This window comes from Tenrec ecaudatus, chromosome 3, assembly GCF_050624435.1.
Source record: "Tenrec ecaudatus isolate mTenEca1 chromosome 3, mTenEca1.hap1, whole genome shotgun sequence".
Lineage (NCBI taxonomy): Eukaryota > Metazoa > Chordata > Mammalia > Afrosoricida > Tenrecidae > Tenrec > Tenrec ecaudatus.
In genome coordinates, this window is record NC_134532.1 from 168,853,151 (window position 1) to 168,878,002 (window position 24,852).

Consider the following 24,852-nt stretch of genomic DNA (forward strand, 5'->3'; position numbering starts at 1 on the left):
GTGGACATTTACTGCTTGAAGATCCAAGATAAGAAATTGTGAGATCCAATCATGTTTTATTCATTGATTCAAAAACGTATTTGATGAGTGATACAGTGATGTACTGCGCTGTACCTTGGGTTGCCAACCTCAAGGTCAGTAGTACACCCACCACCAGCTTTGAGGGAAAAAGATGAGGCTGTCTGTTCCCATAAAGATTTACAGGCGTGGAAACCCAAAGGAGCAGTTCTGCTCTGCCTGAAAGAATCGCTTTAAGGCAAATGGACTCTGCGGCCGTGGGTTTGGTCTGGGGGTACTGTGTGTGTGTCACCACGTTATTTCTGGAGACAATAAACTAGCTCTGTTGGGCTTGGACTGAAAGGAAAATTGAATTGCTGATTTGAGATAATTTTTAACCCATAGATCTGAACCTAGTTAAAATATTTTCAGTAGTTCTTAATTAGGGTGAAAGACCCGTGAAGAGAACCAAGTGGGGGGGAAAACCCCCAAACCCTCTGAATGACTTGAGAAATTATCAATCTTGAGGTTTTAGATCAACACAGCCCACATTGCTAAGCTCCAGCCATGGTCACCATCTGTCAGCCTCTCTGGCCATTGAAAACATTTGCTAGTTGCTGCTGAATGATCCAGATCGTCAGTCCTTCCAAAGAATGTGGTTTGGGAAGCCGTGTTTGACATGTCTGGCTTGATTGCTCACAAGCCTCCAGTTATGAAAGCTTAGAGTTGCTCAAGGACCCTATAAACACCACACATGCGCCTTGTTGTCTCCTAATTGGCAGTGTGGGGCAAGGCACAAGGGGCCTTTCGGGGCATCCTTGTTCCCTTGAATATTGAGAAAGACTCCCTTCACCTCTGGACTGCTGTCGGCGAGCGTGTCCATCTGCAAGGCCATAGTATCTCCCATGGCTGGGGCCTTTGTAAACGCAGGAGAGCTCTGCCTTTCATCTGCCGTGAAGCTTGAAAGTCTCAGCCCTGAAAAGGAGGACGTCCATCCAACTGGCCGGTTTATGCCGATAGCTGGCAATAGGCCGGCCAGCCCGGCGTGTTGATTACGGCAGGCAGAGCGAGGCCTCTGGGCTCTCCGGGGAGATTCCAGTGCACTCGGGGTTGAGCATGGTGGCCCTGGGCGGTGCGAAGTGCTGTGTGCTTGAATCCCCCGGAGGTACTTAAAAGAAAAGACCCGCTTCCCAAGGCCAGAAGCTTGGAAACCCTCCGGAGTGCTGCTCTGGCAGCGCCTGGGGCCACCACGAGTCCAAACTGGCTCAACGGCAGCGGGTTGGGCTCTGGGGTCAGGGTAGGGCGTTGGCTGGCACTAAGGTGCCAAGCGCTGCCTGCCTTCCCACAACTCATTAGGTGCCGTTTCCTCCACAGTGGACTGCTGCCCAGCAAGAGCAAGGAGTCGGTGGCGTCTGAAGGCTCCAACCAGACGAGCGGCTACCAGTCCGGGTACCACTCAGACGACACAGACACCACTGTGTACTCCAGCGAGGAGGCAGAACTGTTAAAGCAGATGGAGATCGGGCCGCACGCCGGCGGGCCGGGCCAGATGCTCCTGTCGGGCTCTGGGACCACACTCCTCGCTCCTCCGGTCTAGAGGGACCCGCTCGCGCCCCAGCCCACCCCGGCGATTGGAAATCACATGAGAGGCGCTGTTCAGATTGTCCAGTGTTGTGCTGTCCACCACCAGGAAGGAGCCACATTTGATTTTCATTTCAGAAAGGACCTCAGACTCCAGGGAGCCAGTCCCCCAAGCATTACCCCGAGAAGCTGTTTGTGACCCAAGAATGTTGATGTGTCTTTTTCCAGTGTTGAACTGCCTCTCCTTTCCATTCGTCTAAAAAGCAGTTAGGTTGCCCCAACCATGGGTCTCATCGTAGGTTATACCAAAAACCCAAGAAATGGCTTCATCCTCGAGGAAGTAGCCGTCGACCTGGGGAGCTAACACCTGCCAAACGAGAAGGCAAACCAGACAATGCAGGTGCTTCAGGTGTTGACAAGGGGAAAGACGTGTAGAGCTGAGTCCATCTGGGAAGCTGCGAGTAAGAAACGGGTTCTACGCTCAGGTGTAACCACAGGACGGGGATAGACAGCAAAGAAGGTGTCGCTCTGCTTTGCACCGGGGGCCTGCAGATGCGTCGCGGTAACCCCTGGTGGAGGTGGCCGTGGGACGGGCAAGGAAAGGTAAAGGTCTCCGACGAGGTTACTGCTCTTCCCAGGTTGCGTGCTCTTCCCAGTTGGGCTCAATTCGAGTTCCTTGTGCTGTTTCCGACTCCTGATGAGAGTTCCTTCCAGCCTTTACGTGTCTCCTGGCTGAGCCCCAGGAAGGAAATGATGCAGCTCTGGCTTCTTGTCTGCCAGACTGGTCCTTTATTCAGAACGCCACAATGAAAGGATATTCAGACCCAGGCTCCCTGCCGTGGGGACGAGTTCTGGCCGTCTGAACCCGCCTCTGGCTCCTTCTGGATGAATGCCCACAGATCAGTTGGCATTGTGATCGGTCTGAGACTGGATGCAGTAGGCTCAATGTCGAAGCTGGGGTATGGGAGCTTCAGGAAGGATAGTCATCCTTGGGTTCCTCGTCCCCACCCGCCACCTCACCCCACCCCTCCAGCGTCTAGTTGTTTGGCTTTCACACTCTAGCAAAAGAACTGATTTGGTTTGGTTACTCTCTGAATGATTATTAGCCAGATTTCAAATTTATTTTATAACCAAAGTTCTAACAACATCTATTGTCTTATTTAGACTTTTAACATGTAAAGCTATTTGTCTTCCTTCCCTTATTCTTTAAACAGACAAACACACAAAAATGTATGTATCGTTTGGTACCATAGTGTGAGATGCTGGGAGCCGTGACTATAAATCATGCTATGGCACATCTATTTATAGTCTGTTTATGTAGAAACAAATGTAATATATTAAAGCCCTATATTATATATATAATGAGCTTTGTACTATTCACATTTTGTATCAGTATTATGTAGCATAACAATGGCCATAGTGCTTCCAACCAGTTGACGCCATTTTATTAAAGATGCATTGACATACTTGGAGACATCCTTGTCCACGGCTGTGCTGCGGTGCCGTTCATTTCTCTCACTTCAAAAACAGAGGGATGCTCTTCAGAACGGAGCACATCCGGGAAGTGGTGGTGCTGAGGCGAGGTGCCATTGAGTTGGCTTCGACCCAGAGCGCCCCAGTCAGTGCCCAGCAGAATGGACCAGTCTGCTCCTGTGCCGTCCTCGCGGTGTGGTGGTGGGTGATGGGTTTCCATTCCCACTCGTTCCTTTGTTCTCCTTATGGAAGACATCCGAGTAAAATAATTCTATACTTTATAAGTCCCTAAATGTATTTGCAGTGAAAAGATCATTGTTCCAGTATCATCACTGTGATTTTGAGGATAAGTCATTACTGACTAAGGTCTAATGCCTCCCCACCTCTTCTCTTATGCACACAAATAATTCAGACACTTGGACATGCGCATGATATATGGGACTTTGGAGACTGTTAGGGAGCCCTGGTGGTGGTGCTCCTGCATAAGCACTGAGTTGCTAACTGCAAGGTTGGTGGTTCAAACTGGCCAGCTGCTCTGAGGGAGACTGGACGTTGTCTGCTTCATTAAACATGCACAACCTCAGAAGTCCTATGTCGGGTTACTAAGAGTTGACATAGACTCAGTGAGAGTGTGTTTGGTGTCTGCTGAACCACGGACTGTGAGGCACGTGGTGAGAAATCCCAACAGCATCCATGGCCTTTGAGATGCCCTTGTGCCTGTGAGAATCACCAGCCATGATGCAAGAGCTTGTTTCTAGTTCCTGATAGGGTCTACTCAGCAGTTACAGCATTTGCCCACCAGGAGCCCTGGAAGCTTAGTGAGTTATGCGTTGGGCTGTTAACCAGGAGGATAATAGTTCTAAGCCACCAGCTACCCCGAGAAAGAAAGATGAGGCTTTTTACTCCTGTCAAGGGTGACAGTTTTGGAAACCCACCGGGGATGTTCTACTCGGTTCTGTAGGGTTGCTATGAGTTGGAATCCACTGATGGCAGAGAGGTTGTTTGCCGAACATCAGCTCCAATATTGCCATTTTGAAAGATCAATTTTGTGTGCACTCAATGAGTGCAATTATCTAACAAACGAGGATGTCCTACTAGGGGCCTTCGGGTTGCAGTACAGGTTGAGGCGCAGAATCCTTGTCTTCCCGGTGGGAGTCCAGGGTTCGATTCCCAGCCTGTGGACCTCATAGGTGGCCCCCACCCATCTATCATCAGTTATAGCGATGATATTGAACAAGTTGCAACAGAGCTTCCAAAATAAGCCGGGCCACAAAGATAGGGAATCTGCTCCCCAAACTCAGCCCATGGAAACCGCAGCCGCCAGGATAGGGCTGGCACGGGACCGGGTGGCATTTTGTGTGGTTGGATCGGGAGTGCTTCCGTGAGCCAGCTTGATAGCAGCTAGCACCGACACACGTCGTGGTGGTGGTTTGTAAGGCAAGCTTCTGAAATGCTCAGCCAGCTAAATCTCTCTTTTAATAAATGGCTCTACTTGAAAAAATATCTTATTTAGAATGGGCTTCCCGGTCTTTCAAACAACCCCAATATTGTCCTCAATGTTCTCTGTGATGACAGGGTTCCTCACGCACACGAGGCGAGCTGGGATCAAGATCGATTGTCAGCCAACAGCTTGTGCATCATAGCCATGCGGCTCAGGAGCCCTGCTGGGGGAAAGCATGATGGGATCCTTAGTCACTAGGAGCCCTGGTGGCTTAGTGGTTACAAGTTTAGCCGATAAACGCAAGGGCAGCAGTTCGAAACCACCAGCCAGGGGGAACAGACAGGGATTTCCACAGGCTCAGGAGCTCACAGGAGCAGTTTCACCCTGTCCTATAGGGTCACTGTGGGTTGGCAGTGAGGCCATGGCAGTGAGGTGACTGTGTTTTTGTTTGGGATTCTTTGTCAAGTGCAAACTTTCTGGAAGCCTTCTGCATAGCCGGGGGTGGGAGTGTGGTTCCTGAAGCCAGCGTTCACAGATGGGTCTACCGGGGTCTTCTGACAGCCTTTGTTAAACTACACATCAGAGCTGGTAAGGGAGGGCTCCTTATCTCTTACATGCATTGTAGCCTCTTCCAGCAAAGGGATGGGAGGAGGAGAAGACGTGGCATTTAAAAACACACGATCTTTCCTCCACGTTCAGGATGGAAAGGCCTTTCATTTGCTCCCATCTGCAGCAGCAGCCTCTGGCCTTCTTTACAACCCTGGAATTTGGATTCAGCGGCAGCTTCACACTCTATAAAGAAATGCTCTCAGGGCCTCAGACAGATGACAGGAGGGGAGGCCCAGTCCCCCCTGCTCTCCCCTGTCTTCCATGGCCCTTGTTCTTAGCTTCTTTTCTCTCCTCATTTGCCCTTGTATTGAAGAGCAATTTGTGGCTTTTTAAAGTGCTTCCTGCATGGTCTTATTTCCAAAGCTTTAATTTGAGGCATGTGGTGTGTTTGAGGAGAGGCGGCCCTCTCTCCCTCTTCACACTCCCTCCTCTGATCACGCAGCCAGCCACCTCCTCCGAGCCTTGCCTTCCATTTTCCCTCTGCCTGCGTTCTCTAACCTTCCTCTGCCCGCCCCTCCTCCTGTCCCAGTCATCTGTCACAGGAGAAATGAGGCTGTGTGTGGGTGGGTGGGGTGGGGGGGGCTTATCCCTGCACTGGCTTTTCCGTGCCCTTTCCCAGTACAGGAAAGAAGAAGAGTTCACAAACCCCTCACACTGGCTCACTTGAACCCCACTTCCCTGTCTCGCCATAAAGAGTCTCCGTCTCACTCCGATGTTTATCACCGAGGATAAAACGTCCGCTAGGGGAAGGGTTTGAGCTTTTCAGACAGACCTTTTCATACATGCATAAAAGAGCCCCAGTAGCACAGTGGGTTGTGCATTGGGCTACTAATCGCAAGGTCAGCAGTTTGAACCCACCAAGCGCACCATAGGAGAAGGATGAGGCTTTCTGCTCCCAGAAAGATGTACAGCCTCAGAACGCACAGGGGCAGCCCTATATTCTGTTTCATAGGGCTGTTGCGAGTAGAATTGATGGGACAGCTATGGGTTCGGGTTTTGGCGTTCTCTAGATCCAGTGGACACACCTGTGCTTTGGCCTACTGACAGCACACTCAAAGGAAGGTTCTAACTGATGTTTATAAAGGGGCATTCTCTCAAGGAATCTCTGCCCTGAAAAGGTGCAGACAGAAATGAAATTCTATGCTATCTTTGCGAAAGAAAATCTTCCGAAAGAAATTTTAGATGGGTTCTATAGGACGTTTCTCCAGGAGAAAGAGGTTAAGATGGTAAAATGATGTTAGGTGCTCTGTTTTTTATCAGAATGGAGGGGAGGGGAGGCCTCTGGGAAGAGCAAGGCGGAAAGAGAAATGTAACAGCAAAGTTGGCCCGAAGTGCTGGAGTTAAAGTAGTAGAAGGAACCAGCCCTGGCAGAGGGCTGACTCAGAGATAAGGACTCTGGATGAGGCAGGAAAAAAGAATTCTAATGAAGACTGCTGATAAGATGGGGATTACTGACAACTGTGCTGGTTATAGGCAGCTAGTGCTAATGTCCCAGTCCCGGTCCTTCACCACAGAATGCTTTCTGTGGTTTCTTCTTCCCCGGAGGGGAAAACAAAACGAAGCACGCCCCCACCCAAAAAGAGCCAACAACATGGAATGAGAAGTTTCACTAGATCTATTTTCTTTTCTTTCTTTTTTTTTTTGCAGAGAGGGGGTTTAAATTTTTTTAAAATGAAGAAAAAATGTGTAGTTTAAGGTTTTTTTCAGTGTCATCTCTAGTTTATGCCACACATTTTAGAACTCATGAGCAGTATACTTAACCCAGAACTGGTGGCGGTTTACCTGAGACCCTAATTGTTTGAAGCTCTCGGCTGTTAGATAACACTGCAACCGAAAAATGACGGGGGTCAGCAAGCTAGCATTCGGTCCAGTTTTGCTTCCTTTGGTCTTTCCTTTCTTCAGGAAGTAACGTTCTAGGTAAAATGAATTCAGGGAAGTCGATTGAGTCCTCAGTGTTAAAGGTACCCTCCCACTGCCAGGCCATCTGGGTCCACGGGCAGCTCAAGGGATACAGACCAGGTACTGACTCATCAAGGCCCTCAGAGCTCCTAGAACCAGAAGAGGTTTAATAGGATCCCGGTGCAGGCATCTCTGTTGAGCAGAAATAACTTCACCTGGTAGAGGACACGGAAACCATCCCGTTCACTGCCACAGAGAGAAGCAAATGGAACAGGAGAACCCAGAAGAAGCAAGGGAGCCTGGCTGCCCAGAGAGCCTCCTTCTGGCCTCATTTTCCACCTGGACAAGATGTCCTGCAGCACCTCTGTGAGGATTTTGTCTCTTTTTGTGGTGATGGCACCCAGAGGGAAGGCTTTAGATTTTGATCTGCGTCCGTATGCCTTCAAGTCCTTTTTGCTTTCGCCGAGCGGTTGCATCAGGTGCGTATCTCAGATTCTTAACGAGCCTGCCTCCATCTTGATGCCACATTCTTCTTCATGTCATCCAGCTTCTCCGATGATTTGCTCAGCATGCAGATTGAATACGTATGGCGAGAGGATTCTTTAATTCAGTATGAGCCACTGCCTGCAGGAGCACCAGGGAATGTCCTGGAAGTCTCTTTCTACACAATGGTATGCATAATTTTGTTCGGACCCACAGAGTGGGATATCACTGCACAGTCACTAAACCACAGGGCAACTGCTCTCCGTTTTCTTTGCTTTCAAACCAGATCTATCTGACATCAGCAATGATAGACCTCATCCTGTGTCTTCTTCTGAATCTGGCTTGAATTTCAATGTACTGCTGCAACTTTTTGAATTATCTTCAGCAAATTTGTACTTGTGTGTTGTATTAATGATATGGTTTGATAATTTCCTTATCATCTTAGGTCACCTTTCTTCGGAATGGGCACACACATGGGTGTTTCCCAGTCAATTCCAGTCCAAGGTGGTTGTCTTGCAAGTTTCTTGGTTTGTATGAGTGAGCGCTTTCAGTGTTGAATCCATTTGTTGAGATATTTCAATTTGTATTCCATCAGTTCCCGATGCTTGTTTTTGGCCAATGCCTTCATTGTAGCTTGACCTTCTTCCACTAATAAGACCACTTCTTCAGCATATGCTCCCTCTAGGAAAGATCCTTTGGGGTATAGTGATTCTGTGCATTCCTTCCATCCTCTTTGATGTTTCCTGCATAGTTCAGTGTTTTGCCCATAGAATTCTTCAGCATTTCAACTCCAGGTCTGACTTTTTTTAACAGTCATTTCAGTTTGAGAAAAACTGAGCACGCACTTCCTATTTGGGTTTCTAACTCCAGGTCTTTTTCACATTTCAAAGTGATATAGTGATACAATGAATTCCTTTATAGCCAGAGTGTTTATAACTCCAGCCAAATGGCTGGATACTCATATTCGCTGTCATCGAGCCCCTTCCAACTTATAGCCACCTTATAAAGCAGAGTGACTCTTTAAGGGAGTAGAAAGCCTCATTATTCTCCCCAGAAGTAGCTGGCAGTTCTGAACTGCTGGCTTTGTGGTTAGCAACCCAACACATGCTGCACTGTGACACCCAGGCTCTTTAATGACTGGATAGAATTATGCAAATGTGAGGTGCTTGTGGCCTACCAAGAGGTTTATATGGCTTGCAAAATCAGTACTTTGCTCGATTTCTCCTGACTCCACGAGAATCCCATGCTGGCAGGCATTGTATGGCAACACAGGACTCTTTAGTTTGAGCTTAAGCAATACAGCATCCTCCTTTGTACTACTGCTCGGCCTTTTACCCTTGCTTTTCCAATGGATCTAAATCCAGAAAATAGAAATATCGAATCCCATCATTGCCATTTGTTTTATAGGGACTTTGGATGTCGTACTTTCCCTTGGGCATTTATACATATTATCAGCGGGGACCCAACTTTTTATAAATGCACCTGTTACACAAAACGGATAAACGTGCTGGCCTGAAAAATTCCCTGGAGAAGCTTTTAAGTAGTCAATGCTTTGTTAATAGAGATGAATTTTCCTTCAGTTCCACTATTGTGGATAAGTCAGGGTAAGGGGGGAGCAGGGAGGGAGGGGGGAAATAAGGAGCTGACACCAAGGCTCAAGTAGAAAGCAAATGTTTTGAAAATGAAGATGGAAACACATGCGCAAATGTGCTGGACACAATGGATGTATATATGTGATAAGAGTTGTACGAGCCCCCAATAAAATGATTTGGGAAAAAAGTCAGGGTGTATTGAAGTACCTTTCCTCTCCCTTCCCTGTCCTGTGATATTGTTGGCAATTGGCCTTTAGAACCTGTCAGATAGATAGATAGATAGATAGATAGATAGATAGATAGATAGGAGATCCTTATTCTTTTCTTATCACCTTATTCATTAGTGACTTTTGGTGTTCTGCCTGGCTTTGGTTCCTGTAATCTTTTGGAGTGGAGGAATTATGCTTGTTCCTTTGACTGAGGGGCGTGGAAAGAGAATGTCTTGCCAGAACCCATCCCTGAGCCAGGTCTTGCAGAATTGTTTAATGCTACTCTAAACCAAACCTGCTGCCCTCAACTGATTCGGACTCATAACCGCCCTATAGGATGGGGGTAGAACTGGCCCTGTGGGCTTCCAAGACTGTACCTCTTTGTGGAAGTAGGAAGCCTCATCTTTCTCCTGAGGAATGGCTGGTGGTTTCAAACTGCTGACCTTGAAGTTAGCGGCTCCACATGTACCCACTATACCTCCAGGGTATAATAATAATACTTTTTTAAAAAGGGCCAGTCAACAATTCCTATGAACAACAAAATGTTAGAGTAAGTCTGATCGTATATTTTTGCAATATTCTGGATTGCACTTTGACAATGCTTTACTTTTCCGCGGTGACAGACGTCCCCAGTAGCCTTGCAGAGGCTCAGACCGCAGCCAGCTGAGAAGGGGACTCATGCTGATCGCCCACCATACGCTGGCTCCGACTGAGCTCCTTGTGCAATTGTTCGTTTAACCCTTGTAATAACGCGATTGCTTTGGAGTTGCGGCCCACTGTTTCCTTATGCGTGTACGAGAAGGACAGTGCACTATAAGGGTTTAAATAACTGATTTCCCTTCTTTTATGGGGGGGGCAGAGGGTGAGAGAGAAATCTTCTGAGGTGTTTCTGGGTGAATATGAACTTCCAACTTTTGGAGTGGCAGCCGTAGCCTTAGGTGATGACAAGGGGTTTGAACATGTAAGTAAAGGAAGCTTTGGTGGTCATAACCTAGCTATAGGGACTGCGGAAGAAAGCCTAGCAATCTCACCAAAGATTTGCACTCAGTGCTAGAGAGCCAGTTCGGATGCATAGCATCCCTATAGGTCAAGTGGGTCCCATGGGTTACAGACAAGCTAGGTCCCTGTGGGTTCTGGAGGTTGTAACTCTTTACAAGTGTGGAAAACTTCACTTTTCTCCCACAGAGTGCCTGGTGGTTTCAAAGTGTGGCCCAACCTGTCACTCACGACACTACCTGGCTGCTCATCAAATATTAGCTATTTGTATATTATTGTGATGATGGTGGTGGTGGTGGTGGAGTGTAGTATGTGTTTAACTGGACTAACCATAGTTCCCAAAGACTGTTAGCTACTTTACTATTGAAAAGTGCAAGAAAATCTCCAACGGGTCATACAAATTTCCCTGGTCCGTTTTAAAACTTTCAAATGGACCAGGATGAGATGGAGATTCATGTCCCTGAGTGACATGAGCCTGGGAAGACAGTAGTGAGATGAATGGAGTCAGAATTCAGAAAGAGCTTGCAGGTTCTTTAATTCAAAGCTTCTTTAATTGAAAGGCCAAATTAAATAAGTTAACACGACTTTTCTGCACGAATTTTGGATGCGGAACAATAGCATAGCATCGACTATAAATTGGTTAACAAATATCAATTTTTTCCAATTCAATTAGTCAATGATAGATTTACTAAAAATCAGCTTGTTAAAAGGTCAATTTTCCTAATGGTTAACTCACCAAATTTACCAAAGCTATCGATAAACAAAAACACCCCAAACTCATAGTGACCCCACAGGACAGAGTAAACTTGGCCCTGTGGGTTTCAGAGACTAACTCTTTACTGGAGTAGAAAGCCTCATTTGTCTCCCGAGGAGTGGTGAATTTGAACTCCTGGCCTTTCAGTTGGCAGTATAACATGTAACCCACCAGGGCTCCTCAATGAGCCAAAGTCATTAAACACGATTTCTAAAATGTACGGCAATTTACATCACAGATTTTGTGAAGATTTAGTGGACTTTGTCTTCCTAATGGAGCTTTATGGAATACTCGGTGTTTTTTCCCCAAAAGTTGAGCAACATAGATTGAACCTCCCACTGAATATTTGATCATTTCTCATGGCTCATTTTCAGTTAAAAGGTTCATGGAAAGGTGGAATTGGAAGATAATAAAAATTTCCCGCAAACTTCTTGAAGCCCCCTCACATATTCACCACTAATAGAAAAAGTCTATGGAATGTTCCAAAGAAATCACATCAACATGTGATTTGAAATGCTGAATTTTTCTTGAGTCCTAGAAATGCAAAATTGAGCCACATGGCCCAATTGAGGCATTGAAAAAGAATATACAAGTTTTAGAAACTAAAAATCATATTCCCAAGGAATAAGTAGAACTCAAAAGTGGCCAGAGCAATCCCATTATGTTAGAAGCTCAGTTCCATGAGGACAGAAAGATTGGTTGATTTTGGTCACTGCTTTCTGGCCAGCATCTGGAGCTGGCAGTAAGTAGTAAAATCTAGTCCACTGTCTTCAAGTCAATTCAGACCCCTGGAAACTCTATACATATACAGGAGTTTTGAAACTATCAGTCTTTGTGGAAGCAAACAACCCCATCATCTCCCCAAGAGCTGATGGTGGGTTTGAACTGCCAACCTTGGCACTAGCAGCCTGATGTTCAACCCCTCTGACCACTGGGCTCCTTTTGAAAATAGCAGACACCCAGTAAAATATTTGTGAGATGGAATTATAAAAGAGGCCATCTGATAAGTAGAATTTTAGCCAATTGTCTCTCAGAAAATTGCTTTTGGCATATTAGCTGTTCTTAATACCAGCAAGAGTGAAAAGAAAAAAAAATCTTAGGGGCTTGTGTTGACAATATTTTCAATATATACCAGGGTTTCCAAAGAAGCGAGGGAAGTTTAATCTGTGTAACTAGATGACTATGTGGAGAATAAAGGAAAGAGTTGTCCTAATGTCTCCACACTGGTCAGACCCACCAGGACCGAGAATCACACTTAGGGCACACTGTCAAGCTGCCGGAGAGTCTGACTTAACAATGGTAGTTTTCAGTGGCCATCAGCTAACCCCAAATTCATAGCAACCCTTTCCATTGCGCATAGACCATGTGAGCCATCAGGTTCGCACTGTCCTATTTCCAGAAGTAGATTCCTAGGCCTTCCTTCCTAACTATTCTTAGTCTGGAAACTTGATGACAACTGGTTCAAGCATCATAGCAACACCCAAACCTTCCCGGGCAAATGGGTACTGGATGCTTATGAGACGCCTTGACTGGAAATTGAACTGGAGTCACCTTCATGCAAGGTGAGGGCAGAGTCAGAAATACTGGTAGTTCAAGGCCACCCTGAGATGACTCAGAATGCAAGTGTGGAGGTCTGTTTCCAAAAAGTGACCAAAAAACGCCAAACCAAAGTCACTACCACTGGGTAGATTTCAAGTCCCAGTGACCCTGTGGAGCCCAGTCCTACTACCCTGTGCACACGAGGTCACCATGAATCAGAATCAGCTCGATGGCAACTAAAAACAAAGAAACAAACAAGTATATGATTGGTACATAATCCACCTAAAATACAATTCAGTCGGTAATGCCCTCTTGCTTTTTGCTGCCTGCATTACCTAAGGGAAGAATCAGCTTTTCTGCTTCCTTGACCTTGGACCCAGCAGTCCTCCTGAGTTGAACTAAGCCCTCTGTACTGCTGCGTGGACTAATTAGTTGTTATCATTCCTTCATGCTGTGTATATATATCCCCCCCCCCCCCCGGGGTCTTTTTCTCTAGAGAACCCTGCCTAACACAACCAGTTTCTTCCTACCCCTCTATTATGGATAGAGGGAAATATCCAAGGCTTACTTCCTGTGCAGATCTTACAAATATGTTTTGGGCTTCAGCTTTCACCCACAGCCTTCTGCAAACCAGAATCTCACAATTCAGACTATGATACTAATGCCTCCTTCGATTTCAGATTGAAAACAACAACAATTCAATAGGTCAGTCGTATTGAGAAGAGTTGTGCAGTCATCACCACGCTCAGTTTTAGAGCACTTCCTTCTTTCTTGCCCTCCATGCGATCAGCTCCCCGTGTGAAGGTTCCCAAGGACAGTGTTCTAGCTTTCTGCTGTCATCCCGAAGGAAGACGTAGAGCCGTGGGTAGAAACGGGAAGAGTGGCCATCCCTGGATTCTTCCCTCACCGTAGTAAATGGAGATTGTTCTGTGAGGTTTTCAGAGAGGAATTAAAGAATCAGAGACACACTTGGAACAGGTAACACCCAGTTTCAAATATTAGAGACCACGAAGGTGAGCTTTGGAGGAAGACAAAGCAGGCTCACCCCAACTCCCTTGGAGTCCATTCTGGCTCATAGGGATGCAGGAAGGCGGAGGAGAGCCGCTCTCCAGGCCTCCAAGGCTATGCATCTTTATCAAAGCAGATGACCCTTAGTCTCCTCTCGGAGCAGCTGATAGGTTCCAACACCAACTTTTGGCTCAGCCACTAAGTGCTTAACCTCTGCGTCACCAGGGCTCCTTCCGTGAGACAGGGACATATTTAATTCCTAACCCCACAACTTATTGGCTGCATGATTGTGTGCAAGTCCATCAGTCTGTCTGCACTTCTCCGCCTGCATTTATTCAATGGGGAGACTAAGAGGACACGTGATAAGGTCTTTGTAAGGATTACATAAAAGAGTGAACGGAAGGCTTTTCCTAGAGGGCCTGGTACACAGTGAGCACTCACTACATATCTGCCTTACGATTGTGATTCAATGAGAAAGAATGCACCATGTTTACTTCTCCTTCACCAAGCAGAGCTAAGCCTAGGCTCGTGTCTCAAATTGTTACTGTGGGCATTCCTAAGAGCCCAGCAAGTTCTTCGGAGGGCCAGGAAGCCATGATCAGTTTTTGCTTTTTCAAAATAGCTGCTTCTAAAGATGATGCCCTAATAGATACACACCACCCCTCTCTTTGCTATGGACTGCAGATTCCGGCTTATTTTGTTTTGTTTTCTTTTTTTCCGGGGGCCCGGGCCGAATGGAGACAGGAAGAGGAGCTGAGACACCATGGCTGAGGAGCCGGAGCCCCGGCCTAGTTCGGCAGGGAAATGGCCCTGTGAGTCACTGGCTGGAAAGCGACACAGGCGCTGCCCCTCCTGCTCCCAGGCTCTTCCGAGAGGAGACATTTCCTGCTCTTTGCTAACCTGCCCTTCCCCAACACACTCAGGAATGTTGCTTAAGACGAGGTCTTTAACAGAATTGCTCTCAGGGGCAGTGGCGTCACTGAGGGGCCACAAGGCATCTCCAGCACACTGGGTGACACTGTGGGAGGTGGTGACACCTCCAACTGTTGATAAACTTCTTGTGCATTGCTTTACCCCAAACAAACCAACAAGCTCACTGCCATTGAGGCGCTCCTGACTCTGAAACTGCCCCTTTGGGTTTCCAAGATTTAAAATGTTACAAGTGTGGACAATCTGAGTTTTCTTGAGAAGCAACTGGAAGGTTCGAACCCCTGACTTTGTGATTAGCACCGCGAGGCGTAATCTACCACAGCAGTGCTTGAGCAGATATTTATTATTGTTAAAATTAAAATATCCCTATAGTTAGTGATAACAACCAGAACATTTTTCATAAGACCCGTTTATATGTATGTCGAAGGCTAAAATTCTATGCTAATTAGCTCTCTGAACCTTCTAATGGTTGTGGTCCGAGTGTCACTAGAACCCAATTATAGTGATGCTCCGAGTCTCATGGGTTCCTCCGCATGCATGTGGGACCAGCACTGTTGTTTTATTTCTGCCAGGTTTTCACAGTCGCTGATTTTGTCGAGTTTTCTGGTGTTTTCACTACGATATTGTGACAACTTGTATTTGAGAACCTATAGCAACCACGTTTTTGAGATTAAAGCTATAATTAAGGGAAAAGGCAGGAGAAATTTAAAGGTTCCCATTCAGTTAACAATGCTTGTAATTCAACGTAGAAGGGTTTTTATGAAATGATTCTGTTGTTAGTGTTCACATAACCTAAGAAAGATTACATGCAAGCAGTTTACAGCTGTACGTATCACGTAGGATGTGGTGACTACGATGAATAATAAGCATCACCACAGGATCTGTGTGGTCTGACACGGGAGAAAGCCCGTGGGGGTGAGGGACACGAGGCACACTGAGTGATAATCACGTCTAGAGATGCCACTGAGAAGGAGCGCTTTTGGTGCCTGCCAAGGCTGGGGATCTCCCAACCACTGCCAACACAGGTGCTTCAGCGGGACTTCCCTGCCCTCGTGGCAAATGGGAGGCAGGAGTGCTGACTTCCACCATGAGTCTGCCCGTTCACTGGGTGGCGGCGGCTTCTGTGTTACTGTTGGAAGCTGTGCCAGATATTTTAGATGCCAGCAGTGTCGCCCACGGTGGATGGGCTTCCGTGGCGTTTCCAGATATGACAGACTCGGAGGAAAGACCTATCGGTCTACTCCCCACCAAAAATAGCCAGTGGAGCAAAACCGAACATCGTCCGGCTCGCTTGCTTTGGACCTGGAATCAGGACAGGAGGCCTGGTGAGCGCCAAGTGCATGAGGCCCGAGGGAAAGGGAGATGGATTAGCACAGTAGCCACACCAAGGAACTCCCACATGTTGGCAACTGTGGAAACGATGCAGGGTCAGCCAGTGTTTCTTTCTGTCGCACATGAAGTCCCCTGGGGCAGAGCCAACTTGGCACCAGCTCACAACAACAAGAGCAACAACCCACTCATTCCTAGGGCATCGTTGTTGGTTGTTGTTAAGTGCTGTCAAGTCAGAACAGACTCGTACCCTCCATGCACAGCAGAACGGAACCGCGCCCGGCCCGTGCCATCCTCAGAATGGTCATCATGGCTACTGCCTCTGCTGGAGGGCCTCCCTCTTTGGGGTGGTCTCCTTACTTTACCAAGCGTGATGCCAATCCCCCAGGATTGGTCTCTCCTGAGAACATGTCTAAAGTATGTAAGAGGAAGTATTGTCATCCTCGCTTCCCAGGAGCGTTCTGACTGCACCTTCTTACAGAATCCTCGGGGCGTTAACTAGATGGTGAACAACAACAAACCCCAAAGACAAACCCTCGTAACACAAGTGTTACTATCAAAATATCTCTCAGCATTACTCCTGGAGAGGGCCAAACCTTCACTTTGACTTTGGCTGGAGTTGCCCCATAATCCCCTGGGATCCACTCCAACTCCATGTGGTGGGAAGGTCTGCAAAGAAAGGGTTGGTCACCTTGCGAGAGAGCTAGTGTGTTGGTCAGCTTGGCCCAGACCCTGAGTCTTTGACAGGTTTATAGAGGATGGAAGACAGGGAAGAAAACTCCCCCACTTGGCTTTGGCCTCCCTGTTCAGGCTCCTCCTCCTGGCACCTGGGATGGCTAGGTCTCCATCCCTGGGGTCATTTGGAAACTGAACAGGCCTTTTAGCGTATGGCACTGATAAAAATCTCACTCTGGGAGATAAGGAGCTGTTTAAGGGCCTCTAAGGAAGCCAGGGGTTTGTTGCCATAAAGCTGGACCATGTAAAGTGTAATCTCTGCACAGATGTCATTAGCTGTTAAGCATATTAAGTCTGTGAGGAAGGGGTGCTCTGTTGGTTCAGAAATCCCTGGAGCCCTCAAGGGCGGGGGATGGGGGGTGGAGGGGAGGGGAAAGGCGAGGGGCAGGTATCGCTTCCTGCCAGATCCTTTGAAGAACAATTGATGATGGATCAGGAAACCGAAGTCTCAGTAGTTTCAGTAACTGCTACTTTCCTAGAGAAGCAGACCGGAGGAAGACACTGTCACGGAAGGCCAAAGCGTTTTGTTCCGTTAGTCATGTTCGGTGTTGTGTTCCATTAGTACTGGGAGGGAGCAAAGGGTTGTCTCTGACCAAGGCTCTGAAGGACTTATTGCAGCACAACATGGCAGTCAGCGCACATTGCGTGCTCTGCTAACGTGTGGGTTTGCCACGATAGTGGTGGATTGTTGACTTTCCTCTCTGGGACTGCCAGCTGGATGCTTGGCAGATCTCTTGTCAGTCTTTTGTGGGGTTAGCATGACAGAACACCGTTTGTCAGGCTGTGGTGTTACCTGTTGTGTGAGGGTGTGTTTGTGTGTCATCGTCATGGCGGAAGCTATGACCCTGGTATTTCGAATAAGCTGCAGTATCACCCAGGGTGGACAAGTTTCAGTGGAGCTTCCAGGCTAAGACAGACTAGAAAGAAAGACCTGTTGGGCCACTTCACAAAATTAGCTAATGACCACCCTATGACTCATAACAGACTAGCATTCACGATCAGACTGGAAACAGTGAGGCATCTAGGTTGGGAGGCGCACAACAAGGCCAACAACAATGGACTGGCGTGTACCAATATGATGCCGTGAATTACCTGGCTGGCTCTTCTAACCACAGTCTTCGCTTCTCCCATCAAACGACCTTTGCTTTCCTGATGGGTCTGGGAAAGAATGTGGGGGGTGGGGGTGAGACACTGGTTGGATTATGATTCAGCTATGAGGGGTTGTTGACAGAGTTCCCGGTGATTGCCATTGTTCTGGGTATAAAATGAGCCATCTCTCGAAAAGACCCAGGAGTGGAGTGTATCCTATGGACCCTGAGATCCTGTGCAGGGAACATCCTTGATGGAGGGACAGCTTTGCTTTGCCACGAGAGGAACGACGGAGCAGCAGGAGCAGCAGGAGCCAGAGCAGTGAACTTCCCAGCCCTCAGAGCTCGCAAAGTTTAGTGCTTTCAGGCAGGAAGCTACTTGATGGAGTGAGGTGTCTCTGGGCACTTATTCCAGGAGCTGGGTTTGCGGATCCACAGGGTTAGAGCTGAGTGCGTACAGCCTTGTGGGATGCCCTTTGGGCATTTGTTACAACCTTAGAAGGATGGAGAGGAGCTCTCTGTGTATAGTGGTTACACATCGGGCTGCTAACCGCAAGGTCAGCAGTTTGAAACCACCAGCCACTCCTCAGGAGAAAGACGGATATTTATACTCCTGTAAAGAGGCACAGTCTCAGAAACCCACAGGGACAGTCCTACAAAGAGTGCTCGATAGGGACACTATGAGTCAGAATCGATGCGATTATGTGAGTTTTTAACATTTATTTTTAAAATATGCTATTTCTCCATTTTCATTTATTTGTAAACATGTCGTGACCAAGCAACTGTATGCTGAACATTTCTCATCTAACTTGTAACATATTTACTTCTTTAATCAGTCCCATAATTGTGAGCATTGTCTGTGAGTTCTGTGTGGCCATTGCTGTGAATTCGCAAACCCAGAGCATTCAGCATAAAAAGTACTGTGGGGAGGAGAGCAACCAGTGATGGTGGAGTTGGTGCCGGACCAGCAGCATGTTGCTCTGCTGTCCGTGAGGTCACTGTGAGCTCGTGTTCATGAGGAACAACAGAAAGGAAGGAAGGAAGGACCCTCTCAGGCTCATTTCTGGCCAAGTAGCTGCTAAATAGCCTTGAGCTCACGTGGCAATGGCACCTCCAATCACCTCCATTGGTTTTATATAAATAGCAATAATAACCATTAAAAACCCAAATCTGACTCATAGTGACCGCACAGGACAGGGTAGAACTGCCCCTGAGGGTTTCCAAGACTGGAATCTGTATGGGATTAGAAAGTGTTTCTCCCATCAATCACAATACTAACGGCGAATGATTAAGACCTACGTGTTGTCAGAATTGACTTGATGGCAGTGAGGTGTTGGACTGCAAGTTTGGCAGTTCAAACCCACCCGCTTCTATGTAGGAGAAAGATGAGGTATCTGTCCCTGTAAAGACGTAGAACCCGGCATAGAGTGGGCATGACTCTGAGTCAGTTTGATGGCTGTGTGTTTGGACTCTGGGCCAAAGCACTCCGTACTTTTTACCTCGGTTGTCTCATTTTTTTCTCTCACAACAACCCTATGAGTTATGTACTATTATTTTCACCAGTTTACAGATGAGAAGACTGAGGTTTCAGCAGGTTCACTTACTTGTCCAAAGTAACACAGTTAGTAAGCTGTGGATCAAACTTTTCACATCAGACACTGACTCCAGAGCTTGCAATTTTAAGTCATGTAAGTCCTGGTAGTAACATCTTTCAATATACTCTGTGGATGAATCTGCCACTCCTTAGACTCCAGATAGTATCATGAACACCCCCAAATAAAATGTGCTGGAAAGATATATCAGCGAGAGACATTGAAAAAGAACATCAAACGCACTGCCATTGAGTTGATGCTGACTTGTAACGACTGTACATGACAAGGTAGACCTGCCCTGTGGGTTTCTGAGACTGTAACTCTTGATAGGAGTCCTTGTTTGTCTGCCTGGACTAGACTGCTGGCTGGGATTTTACTTTGGGGAGGTCGTAGTTAGCTCGATGATGTTTGGCAACTTTCGGAGACGGTGAAAGGTCATTGCGGTCCTAGAAAAGCACGGGCTCCAGCTCTCTGGGTTTCTTTAAGTCGGAGAGGAACAGGGCTTTGGTTCAAATAACCAACAGTTGACTTCTGATGCTGGGCAGATGGTTGTAATGAAAAACCCGAGGTTCTTAAATAAAATTTTCAGAAAGGCTCTTCCCTTGCATTGCCATGATAGTACGTAACACAAAATTTCATTCCCGAGAGCTGTGTTTCCCAAAGCAGGTGATGCAGGCCCCGGGGTGCGGGAGAGATTCAGGGGGCTCCTAAAGCAGATACCTGCACTATTTTCTGAATTATAAATTATTGTACCAAATATTTTTTTGCCAGGGGGTGCTGCGTAATTTTTTTTCCTGAAAAGGGGTTGGTGGGACACGGAAATTTGGGAACCTCTGCTCTCTAGAGTTTTTGTGCCTGTGGTAGGAGAAGATGCTTAGGAGGAGAAAGTTGATGTGCTATCTTGTTGTGCCTTGATTTTCTCTTTCTCTTCTGATCTCTTCCATGTATTTTCCAATCAAATAGTTGGACACCAGAAAGGTCTGGATTGGAAAATTCAATTTGCATTCAATCCAGAATCAGGATGTTTGGAGAAAGGACAGCTCACTTTAAGATGCCAGCTGGCTCTTCAATCCACTGTTTTGTATTGGAAAATTCCTGGAGACTGACTCTAAGTGGAGGCTTTAATGAATTCTCTGACATGATAAGCTGTTCTCCCACCCAGGACTTAATTAAAATGGGCCTTCTCAGCCTACTGCTGGGCTCCACAATCTGCTCGGGAGTGTTCGTTTGGGGACCTGCATTGTAAAAGGACTCGGTTCTTACCAGACATAATGGAGTCGTGCAATTGGAGTTCAGTGGCAGGCAAGTAAGAGGCTTTGTGGCCAGCTAGGACCAGGTGGCTCTGGAGCAAAGAATAACCAGATCAACAAGACGATACTGAAAGGAAAACACCGCGGACTCCCTATCTTATCAAGGGCCATTTTGAGACAGCCCCGTATTACATTTTTAAAAAGCATGTGTGGGGAGGGGGGCAGGGCAGACCTTTGCGGAAATCTTCTAATGTCATGGTGTTCATTTCCGGAGCGGTGTGGGGCACTTAAGAATACTGTTGGTCTACGGCACAATAGTAATCATTAAGAGATCTTTACCTTTCCTGATAAAGCGCCCACTTGCCTGCTGGCAGAAGCCAGTGAACATTGCATTTGAATTAATCACTGAAAGCAGCAGGGAGTATCGAGATAAACCACCGTAATTATTGACTTACATGCCAGTTAATGGCTTGAGAGCAATCAGCTGTGGGGCTGCCCTGACCAAATTCCCATGGAGATCTTGCTTTCCCCGAGGGGCTGGTGGTTTACCTTTTATTGGCAGCTCTCTTAGCTATCCAGGGAGGCTATAACTGAAATCCGGCAAGTCAGAGACTTTAACACAAATAACTGTTTTTTCACTGTGTAGTGGCTTTAAGTGCCAATCCGGAGCCCTGGCTGGAGGGGCAGACTTTCTTTCTGTCCGCTGTGAGAACGGTCCTTGCTGCTTCTCTTTCCTGGATCCTGGGCGATCTCCATGTGTCCTGTAATCTACCTTACCCCATCTCCGCTTCCTCACTTGCTAATCTCTTTTATATCTCATAAGCCACCCTGTGTCTGTCCATAGTGTGCGGCAGGTGTGCCGCTGTGATGCTGAAGGCATGAGAGATGTCGCTGGTATGTCCGATCCCAGCAGGGTCTCCCAGAGGAACAGGTTTCAGCACAGCTGCCCAACTAAGGACAGACTCCAAAGCAGGAGTGGTCATCTACTTCAGGGGAACGAGCCACTGAGAACCTTTTGGCTAGCACTGCAAGGTTGTCAGTCACTGCAGACCTAGTGACTAGCAGTAGAACATTGCTGGAGAGAGTGCCCGCAGAGGAAGCCCCCGGGTGTGGAGGTACTCAAATATGACTGAGGAAGAGCTGCCTTCTCAAAGCAGAGTCACCATGATGACCCTGATGGAGTCAAGGCCATGGGAGTGGAGCCTTCCAGACCTTCACTTGCTGATAAGAGCATGATCCAAAATGAGAAGAAACAGTGCGAACATCAATTAATAGTCAAATTGTAATGTACAACGTTTGAATCTAGGAAAATTGGAAATCATTAAGAATGAAATAGGATGTGTCAAGATTGAGATTCTAGGCAGTTGTGAGCCGAAATGGACTGGTATTGGCCACTTTGAATCAGAAAACCAAATGGCTTACTATGCTGTGAATGAAACAATCAAGAGGAATGGTGTTGTATTGATAGTTAAAAAGGACATTTCGAGATCTATCACGAACTACACCGCTATTTTGGGGACAATGTCTACCCATGTACAAGGAAATCCAATCAGTACACCAACCACGAAAGCTAGTGATGCAGAGACTGAAGAATTTCTATCAGTACCGCCAGCCTGAAATTTGTCAGACATGTAATCAAGCTACATCAAGTATCACTGGTGGTTGGAATACAAAAGTGCGAAGCAAAGTGGAAGGAACACGCTGGAGATCGCATGATAGCAAAGTTCAAGACCAACAGCTTCTTCATACCTAAAACCTGTTTTCAATAGCACAAATGGTGACTATAGATGTAGACATCTTCAGATGGAATACACCAAAACAAAACCGACTACATCTAAGTGAAGAGACGATGGAGAAGCTCAATATCAGCAGCTCAAACCAGGCCAGCAGCTGGCTGTGGAACAGACCATTATTGCTCATATGTAAGTTCAAATTGAAGTCGAAGAAAATTAAAACTAATCCAAGAGAGCCAAAATATCCCACTTGAATTTATCCCACCTGAATTTCCAGAACATCTCAAGAACAGATTTGATACATTAAACTCTAGTGATAGAAGACCTGATGAGATGTAAGATGACATCAGAAAGCACAGGGTCACTAAAAAGACAGGAAATAAAGAAAAGATCAAAGTGAGTGTCAGAAGAGACTCTGAAACTGGCTCTCAATCACAGAGTAGATAAGGCCAATGGAAGAAACGATGAAGTCAAAGAACGGAATAGAAAATTTCAGAGTAACTCAGGAAGACAAAGTCAAATATTATCATAAAATGTGCAAAGACCTAGAGTTAGAAAAGCAAAATATTAACCATGATCATCAAATCTTAGACTAAAAGAACTCAAGAAAAAAAATCAAGCCTTGATTTTCAATATTGAAAGGTTTCATGGGCAAAATATTGAATGATGCAGGAAGCATCAAAAGAAGGTGGAAAGAATGCAGTCACCGACCCAAAATGAACCAGTCAACATCTAACGATTTCAAGAGGTAGCATATGATCAAGACTCAATGGTAAGAATTCCAAGCTTCACTGAAAGCATTAGCCAAAAACAACAGCAATGTAGCTCATAAAGAAAGAATTCACTCAATCTATCTCAAGCTTAGTGAATGAAGAGAAAACTCAAGCTTTACAGAGCAACATGGAAGGATTCTGTGGGCAAAACACTGAATGATGCAGGAAGCTTCGAAAGAAGATGGAAGGATTACACAATACTGCTCATGTTCAGCCATTTTGAGAGGTAGCATATGGTCAAGATGATGATTTTGCAGGAAGACGTCCAAGCTGCACTAAAGGCACTGGTGAAAAACCAGGCTCCAGGAATGGAGGTAATGCTAGTGAAAATATGTGAACACACCGATGAAGCACTGGAATTACTTACTGGTCCATGTCAACAAACTCGGAAGACAGCAATTGGACAAACTGACTTGAAGAGGTCCATACCAATGCCCGTTCCAAAGAAAGGTGACCCCCAAAATGTGGGAACATTGAGCAACATCAGTAATATCACATGAAAGTAAAATTTTGTGGAAGATAATTTTTAAATGTTTGCAGTAGTACCTTGACGGGGAAGTGCCAGATTCAGAAGACAGACAAAAGAATATCATTGCTGATATCAGATGGATCGTGGTTGAAATCGGACATTGCAAGAATGATATTGACTTGTGTTTTATAGACTATGCAAAGACATAGTGGACCATGACAAACTATGGATAGCATTGAGAAGAATGGGTTTTCTAGAGCACTTCACTGTACTATGTGGAACTTATGCATAGACTAAGAAGCAGTCATTCAAACAGAAGAAGAGGCTATTGTGTGGTTTACAGTCAGAAAAAGGCATGTGTCAGGGTCATATCCTTTCGCCCTACACCACCCTTCACGCTGTATGCTTAGCAAATAATTTGAGAAGCTTGACTACACGAAGAAGAATGCGGCCTTAGGATTGGTTGTTGTTAGGTGCCACCGTCGGTTGTGACCCATAGCAACCCTGTGCACAACAGAACAAAACACTGCCCGACCCTGTGCCATCCTCACCATGGCTCCTATGCTCGACCCCGTTGTTGAAGCCAGTGTGTCAATCCATCTTGTTGAGGATCTTGCCCTTTTTCATTGGCCCTCTACCAAACATGACGTCCTTCTCCAGGGACTGGTCTCTCTTGACAACGTGTCCTAAGCACGTAAGGCAGAGTCTCACCATTCCTCCTCTAAAGAACACTCTACCCAGATGGATTAGTTTGCTCTTTGGGCATTCTTTGTACTTTCAATATCTTTCTCCAGCACCGCAGTGCAAATGCATCAATTCTTCTTCAGTCTTCCTTATTCAATGTTCAGCTTTCACGCACATTTGAGGGAATGGAAACTACCATGGCTTGGATCAGGCACATCTGAGTCCTCAAAGTAACAGTCTCGCTTTTCAACACTCTAAAGAGGTCCCGTGCAGCAGATTCGCCCAACACAACATGTCTTTGGATGGTTGCTTTCATAAGCATTGATGGTGGAGCCAAGCAAGCCAAAGTCCTTGACAACTTCAACTTTTTCCATTACCATGATGTTACCTATTGGGCCAGTTGTGAGGATTTTGGTTTTCTTCAATTGAGTTGTAATCCATACCGAAGGCTGCAGTCCTCGATTTTCATCAGGTGCTTGCTTCAAGCCCTCGTCACTTTCAGCAAATAAGGTTCCACCATCTGCATAGTGCAGGTTCTTAGTAAGCCTTCCTCCAATCAAGATGTCGCATACTTCTTGGATTGGTAGGAGGGAAGATTCCCTCCCATTCATCTGTAAACCTGTGAAATTTAGACTGTAAGTATCTGTTTCTAATATGCTTTGATAGTGTTATGCTTCAGGGTAGGTCT

General features: G+C 46.4%; 1 protein-coding gene across 1 annotated transcript in view; it reads left to right on the forward strand.

The window, feature by feature from the left end:
- The window catches only part of KDR (kinase insert domain receptor), a 60,812-nt gene extending 57,800 nt beyond the window's left edge, over nucleotides 1-3,012 (forward strand). Inside the window, exon 32 of the mRNA XM_075543581.1 lies at nucleotides 1,372-3,012. Coding sequence (XP_075399696.1) covers nucleotides 1,372-1,594 — 223 coding nt within the window. The 3' untranslated portion in view covers nucleotides 1,595-3,012. The remainder of the gene's footprint in view (nucleotides 1-1,371) is intronic.
- Nucleotides 3,013-24,852: the final 21,840 nt, after the last annotated feature.